The sequence below is a fragment of the Martes martes genome (assembly GCF_963455335.1).
Source record: "Martes martes genome assembly, chromosome: 3".
NCBI classification, from domain to species: Eukaryota; Metazoa; Chordata; class Mammalia; order Carnivora; family Mustelidae; genus Martes; species Martes martes.
In genome coordinates, this window is record NC_137890.1 from 92,438,345 (window position 1) to 92,444,939 (window position 6,595).

Genomic DNA, 6,595 nt, shown 5'->3' on the forward strand with positions numbered 1-6,595 from the left:
ACCCGTAGCCTTGTTTAGCCTGCCCTGTCCCCAAGGAGCACGGGCCTGTGCTCTGCTTTCCCTGATAGCTGCATGCAGCCCTTGGCCGCAGTCACCCTGGAACGTGTTCCTCTGCCCTTCACATACCTGTCTTCCCGGAGCCCTTGGGGCCCACCTGGTTAGCACCTTTCATTCTGTTCCTGAGAACCCATTGCCACGCGTTCTTCTCTAGATCCTGACCTCCGTGGCTGGGTCCTCACCCCTGGCAGATGTGTGCTGCAGGAGTCATAGGCCCTAAGTAAATGGAACATGCTGTTTTCGTCTTTTTTTTTTTTTAAGATATTTATTTATTTATGAGAGAGAGCACGAGCATGAGCGGGGGAAGGGGCAGAGAGAGAAGCAGAGTACCCCCCCCCGCCCCCCAAGCAGGGGATCCAGGACCTGGGATCTATGATCTAGGCCAAAGGCAGACAACCAGCTGAACCACGCAGGTGCCCATAACATGCTGTTTTCTTATCATTACCTGGGTTTTTTTCGTTGTCTGCTCTCTGATTGCTTTCCTCCTGCTAATGCATTTGTGTCTTCTCTTTGCAGATGAAGCTACTAAACTTATATATAAAGAGGGCCCAAACCACGAACAGCAACAGCAGCTCCTCCTCCGATGTGTCCACACACAGCTAATGCAGCTAATGGCAGCACCAGAGTCTCTTCGTGTAGCCCTAGAAGCAATCGGTGGTGACTCTCAGAGACCCTCCCCCACCCTTCCCCTCATCGGCTGCCCAGTCAGTACAAGGAGGCCCGCAAATATTTATTACAATCAGTATTTTGGTCCCTTTCAGCTTTTGTGTAGAATCTTACTGGTATTGAATGTAAAGGAAGCAAGGCCTGTGTTACAATCTTCATACAAAGCAAATGGAATAAGAAAAGAGCCATACGTAAACATGTCTTGTACAGTCTGCTGAGATAACAAAACCATGTATGTGGGGCGCAGTTTCAAAAAAATCAGAGCTCTCTAGCCAATACTTGGTAGAAAGTAGCATTTTCTCTTAGTTAGTAACATTGGAGGAGGGTATGTTAATTTGTGCTTCTCTCTCATCCTCGCTTGCTTCCTTCTGGATACAGCCTGTGACACCAGCACAGGGTGATACGTCTTTGAGTTGTACTGTGAGACCTACTAAGAATGTGAGTCCAGTCTTGGGAAGAAAGAGAGAAACGCCTGAAGACAGTCTTGTAACAATCACGTGGGATTTTGCTTGTACACGACCCAGACTGGAGGCCCAGGGCCCCCTCCGCAGGCTCCTTCCAGGACGGGCTCCCCGCCCCTCCGAACACTCCACTCTCACTATCCCCACCCAGAGCTTCCAGTTGAAATCTTTCTTCTGTTTCAATCCAAACTCAAAAATCAAGGTAAATCTGTAGCAGCCATCGTGGGTGCCTAACATGGCATTTCATGAAGCGTGGAAGGTACAAGAGAAGGGGTGTGTGTGTGTGTGTGTTCCGCTCCTCAGCTCATGGGGAGACACTATGTTAACTGGGCTCCACCTTGACCCTGGTGCTTGGTGGTTTGGATTTTCGGATTCAGCGCCATCTCGTTTCCTCCCCAGCAGCCTCCGCCTAGGCTGCTCAGTTCTGAAGCGTTCTCTGTCAGTCTGGTAAAGGGCAACTCTGTCATCCCAGTTTTGACTTCTCGGTTTAATTTAGGAGTAAGAGCAAAGAAAAGTCCAGAGAAGCCAAGTATCAGAATCTTTTTTTTTTTTTTTAATTTTATGACTCTAAGTACTTCCTTGCTCATCTGTTGAAATAATCCTTGTTTAAGGATAAAGTAATTTAGCGGCTGGCAAATTGCAGAAAAACAGGATTTGAAACCCAGTTTTAAAGTCTGTTTCCTTTTCTTCAGTGAGAAATTACCAGAGAAACTACCCTTCTGAAAATATTTTCTTAAGGGTGTGATTGTTCCAGTAAAAGGAGCTCTAGACTTGGAATCTGGTTAAATCCATTTTGAGTAAAATTCTCAAAGCCAAATGGAAATCCTTGATGCCATCACAAAGACTTCTATCCTCTGTCCAAATGGAACTGGTTTTTCCCTCTGGAAAATGCCTACTCTGGTATTTTTTTCATGAGGTGTTCACTGTTCCGATGCTGAATCCCCTGCAGCCAGCACCACTGAGAACAGAGACCATGTGGGGTCACCATGGACATCCCTAGATGCTCCCCTGCTCTGGCCCTGTGGCCTTGTGTTGGAAGTTGCGACACTGTAGCACACATAAACTCAGATTCATTCAGAATTTATTTTAGATACTTAATTTGGAGCTAGGCACTGAAAATGAAGGTCCAGGAACAGTGAAGCCAGGGTGCCTTCACAGAGAGAGAGCACTTCTGTGTGTGTGTGTGTATGTGTGTGTGTGTAGGGGTCTCTTGCACATGGAGGGAAGTACCCCACCGCTGCTGTTAAAGGAACTTCAGGGGTGCATTTTAAGTGGTTGAATATTGACTTATTTTTGGCTCAGAACATAGAAGGACCAGGCCTTACTTTCATTGATAAATACCGTTTGTTAATATTTCACTAATGGGATTTCCTTTTTACAATCGACAAGTGAGTCAGGGCACCTTTTGATCACTCCTCTTAGAAACGTGCGTTCCGGCGAGGTTATTTATGAGTTCTTTTACACCTGATGCATTTGGAAAGGCCTTCCTCCTTGAAATCTCTGATTCCCTGGTCTCCCAGGCCCCGCCGCCTGCAGTTGGGAAGAACCTTGAACATTGCCGAATATCCTCCTAGTACTCACAAAGGGCTAGCCTTGAATGTCACTTCCCTGATTCAGTCTCCCCACCTAGAGATGCAATCATGGACAGGTCTCTTGGCCTCAGTCAAAACTGCTGCCCCGGCCAGGGAGACTCGCATGCCGCCGCCACCACCTCACAGGGAGGGAGCCGCAACGACTCCGCCCTCCAAAGCCCGGACAGCAGCCGCTGCCTTGCCCACCGCCTCCCTGCAGGCCTTCTGTTGGGCTGAAACACCACACAGAGCAAAGCACCCAAAACTGCAAAACTGTGTTTGCCGCCCCTGTTTACTGGACCGTCCAGGACCCCGAAGAGCCCACCCGAGCCTCCCTCCCACTGGGGCCGGCTTTCCTCCTGGCTCCCGCTTCTTCCCACGGTGCGGCCCGCAGGCTGAGGCTGCGGGTGGGCACCAGCTTCCTCCAAGTACACTGTGTGTGCTTTGCCGGACCGGCGCGTGGACGGCCCGGGACTGCCTCTCTGTGGCCCCGCACCGGCTTCTCCCTTGTGCAGGTGATGCAACCGATTCTGGTCTCATCAGTCTTTTTCTTTCCCTGCCGCCCTTTATTTATCAAGCATAATACTACACGTTAACAGCAAATAAGAACTTTGTAGAATCCCACCAGGACTTTGCTAACAATGATGTTTGGAAATGAAAACAACGCTCGGAAAACTCTCAGCCACCACAATAGTTTTGTCGGCGCTGTGTTCACACGCATGGTCCCCACACCCCCAGGTTGGGTTTTTTGGGTTTTGTTTTTGTTTTGGGGGGGCTTTTCATGTTACATCCATATCTGTATTTATATCTTATTTGTTTCACTTTCAAGTGTATCATGGCAAATGTACAGACTTTTTTGTTAATAATGTGCTAGGATTTGCTAAAAAAGAAAACGAAAAAAAAAACCCTTTTGAGTTTGCCCTAGAATAAATGAAACTTAATTCAGTTTCTTGCACTAAAGCTTTTTCCTCCCTGGACGCTATAGATAGCTTATCCTGTCTCCCCAACCCCAGAAGGGGACACATTTATAAAGAATCTGAGGGCGCTCCTTCAAGGGAGTCTTCTCGATGTCAAGTCCATCTCTAGGGGGAGTGTCCCACCTGCTATCGGGAGCTGCCACCTTGCAGCGTGGAGTGAAGGGTTGGGCATACCCAGGTGGGCTGCCTGAGCAGAGAGAAGGTTAGCTTCCAGGAACTCAGCTCAGGGGCTGCTGCTGGAAGTAGACTGGACCTTGGGGAAGGGGTTGGAGGGAGGGGGTCGCCTGGCAGCTGACCTGAGCATGGACTTAGGAGGAACATGTGCAGGACACCAAAGGCAGAAATCCACTTGAAGCCTTTTACTAAAACAAGACGGTGAGTTTTCCATTGTTTAGCATCACCACCCCATGACTCTGAGTCCCCTTCTCCTTCCCCTGTTTGACCTGTGACAGCAGATCACATCACATCACAAATGCGTGGGCCCAAATCCCAGCTCCCACCCTCCCTAGGCAAGTCACCACTCTTCCCAGCCCAGTGGTTACATTTTAAAGGCAGAACAAAAACTACATCCTGGTGGGGTGGTGAGGATTTGTGGAGATGCTGTAGGTGAAGCTGCTGGTATGGAGTGAATGCTAGGGCGCCCCTGCCCTGCCTCCTATAGGCAGAGGGAAATCGGCCAGGTGAAGCATGCTCCATTATTCATTAGCAAATGTGGAAAACCCCTGGAGGGGACGGACCACGGCCCTTTGGGCTGCTAAGCCCTGGTGCCATTGTGCTGCCTTTCTCAGGACTGCCGTCTTGAAGACGGTCACGGGCCACAGGTGCGGGAGGGGGATTCAGGGACCCACTGTAGTCCATAGCTGTTAGTTTCAGGGGATCCGAATGGCCTCTCCAGACTGTGCACCTTGCCACTCAGTTTTGCACTCAATCATAGAAGGTTCCAGGACCCCCTGAACCTGTCCCCGGTTCCCAAGGTGAAAAGCTCTGACCTAAAGGCCATGTATGCTCTTGGCCTTCTTGGGTCATTCAAGAGGGGGTGGGGATGTGCAGCTGACAAGCAGCATTAATAAACTTGTCTGGCGCTTAGACTTGGGAGAATTCTCAATAGCATCATACTGATTTTTCCACCAGCTCTATGATGCAGGCAAGGAACGTGCTGTCCTGTCCAATTGCCAAATGAGGAAACAGTCATAAGGCACGAGGAAAAGCCCCAGCTAGACGGTGACAAATGTTGGGGCAGGACCCCAGGCTCTGTCCCTAACAGGTGTCTTCCCAGCCTCCCCTGCCTCCCACCCTTAGCACATTCTTCCTGGAACAACAGATGGGCACGTGGCAGTTCCCCGCCCCCCCGGGGGTGGCTTATGAAGCAGCCTGCTGTGTGTGGACCCATGAGCAGCTGGAGGGCCATGGGGGTCCTGGGAAGGTGCATTTCAGACAAGTTCCCAGGTGAGGCCAATGCTGCCAGTCTGGGGTCACAGCCTGAGAACCACTGCCACACACTTTGCTTTAAACAGGACAGGTGGCTTGGGCCCAAAGTTTTGGATGGTTCTGAGAAGCTATTGCAGAAAACAGCACTGGGCTGCAGCTTCGTCACCGGGCCACGGTGAACATTATGGGTAATTACTATGACTGTCTAACTTAGCGTCCTGACTAGGACTTTCAGAGGGGAATTGGGGGGCTGTTAGCAGAGGGAAGCCAAGAGTGTCTGGGGCAAATGGGACGCTCACCACCCCCACTATGGAGCATAAAGCTCCCTGCTCAGAGGGAAGCTCTTCCCGCAGAGCCTTTGCCCAAACCGCCCGCCTCTCGGCTTCTTCCTATATTTATTAACTCCTGCTGCAGTGCTCTAGGCAAGAACGGACAAAGGTCATGTGAATGGGCATCTAATCCCGGATTATGTATTTAAAAAACATTAAAATGCTTCCACACCAGTGCCCTCCTCAGACAGTGGGCCTGCTGCCAGCGCCACTGCCCTGGAGGCTGGCTGTCAGGCCCCGGGCACGTTCCCAGCAGTGGCGGGGTGCCCCTACCTCCCCAGGCCCTGCCCACACCCCCCCCCCGCTGCTGCCCCCACACACACACCGCAGCTGCGTTCAGGTGCTGTTCCTCCACAGCCTTGGGGGGCACCCCAGGTGTCCCCAGCTCCGGCACCCATCAGTGCCTTTCTGGTCTCCTGCTTCCCCCTCTGTGGGCCTGCCATGGCCTCATCCCAGGCTCTTTGATGCCACGCTCACTGCCTACAGTGAGGGGGGCTGTGCTGCTGCTCCTCGCGGCGCCTCCTGGGGGGGTCAGGGGCCCACCAGTGTGCAGGAAGTCTGAAAGTCTGGATCTTGAGCCCAACTCGAGTGTTTCGGGGTCTCTGACTTCACCCAGATGACTCCAGCCTAGGATGAGCTCAATTTCTGACTCCGTCAAAGGAATGGAGGAGTGAGGAGTTGGTTGGGGTGAGGGGTGGTGGGCCCGCTGCTCCTTGGCCCCCACAGCACCTCCTGTCTCCGGGCTTCTTAGGCGCCCTCTCCGCAGGGCACTATTCCTCCACCCACTCCTTTCCACGCCTGCTGTGTCCCGACGGCCAGGCCTCGTGTCCTCTGAGCTCCAGCTTCACACACCTGACTGCTTTCGTGAGGTCTCCACACGGACGTCACAGGGGCTGCTCAGGCCGAGTGCACCCACAGTTGGGCTTTCCAGCTGGTCTCCCAAACCTGCTACCCTCTCTTTCGGTAGCTCCCATGCTCACAGAGGCCAAGGCCAGGCCCTTCCCTCGTCCTGTCCCCCACCCCCCAACACACATACCTTCAGCTCCCAAGTACAACGAGCCCTCCCCTCCAGTGGATCTGGAAGGGTCCCCTTCTCTTTCCTGAGG

At 52.1% G+C, this 6,595-nt stretch overlaps 1 protein-coding gene across 2 annotated transcripts in view; it reads left to right on the forward strand.

Moving 5' to 3' along the window:
- The window catches only part of CLASP1 (cytoplasmic linker associated protein 1), a 279,688-nt gene extending 275,976 nt beyond the window's left edge, over positions 1–3,712 (forward strand). For both annotated transcript variants that reach the window (XM_080798123.1, XM_080798122.1), the window contains one exon: positions 574–3,712. In XM_080798123.1, the coding sequence (XP_080654249.1) occupies positions 574–660 (87 nt within the window). In that variant the 3' untranslated portion in view covers positions 661–3,712. The remainder of the gene's footprint in view (positions 1–573) is intronic.
- The last annotated feature ends 2,883 nt before the right edge of the window (positions 3,713–6,595 follow it).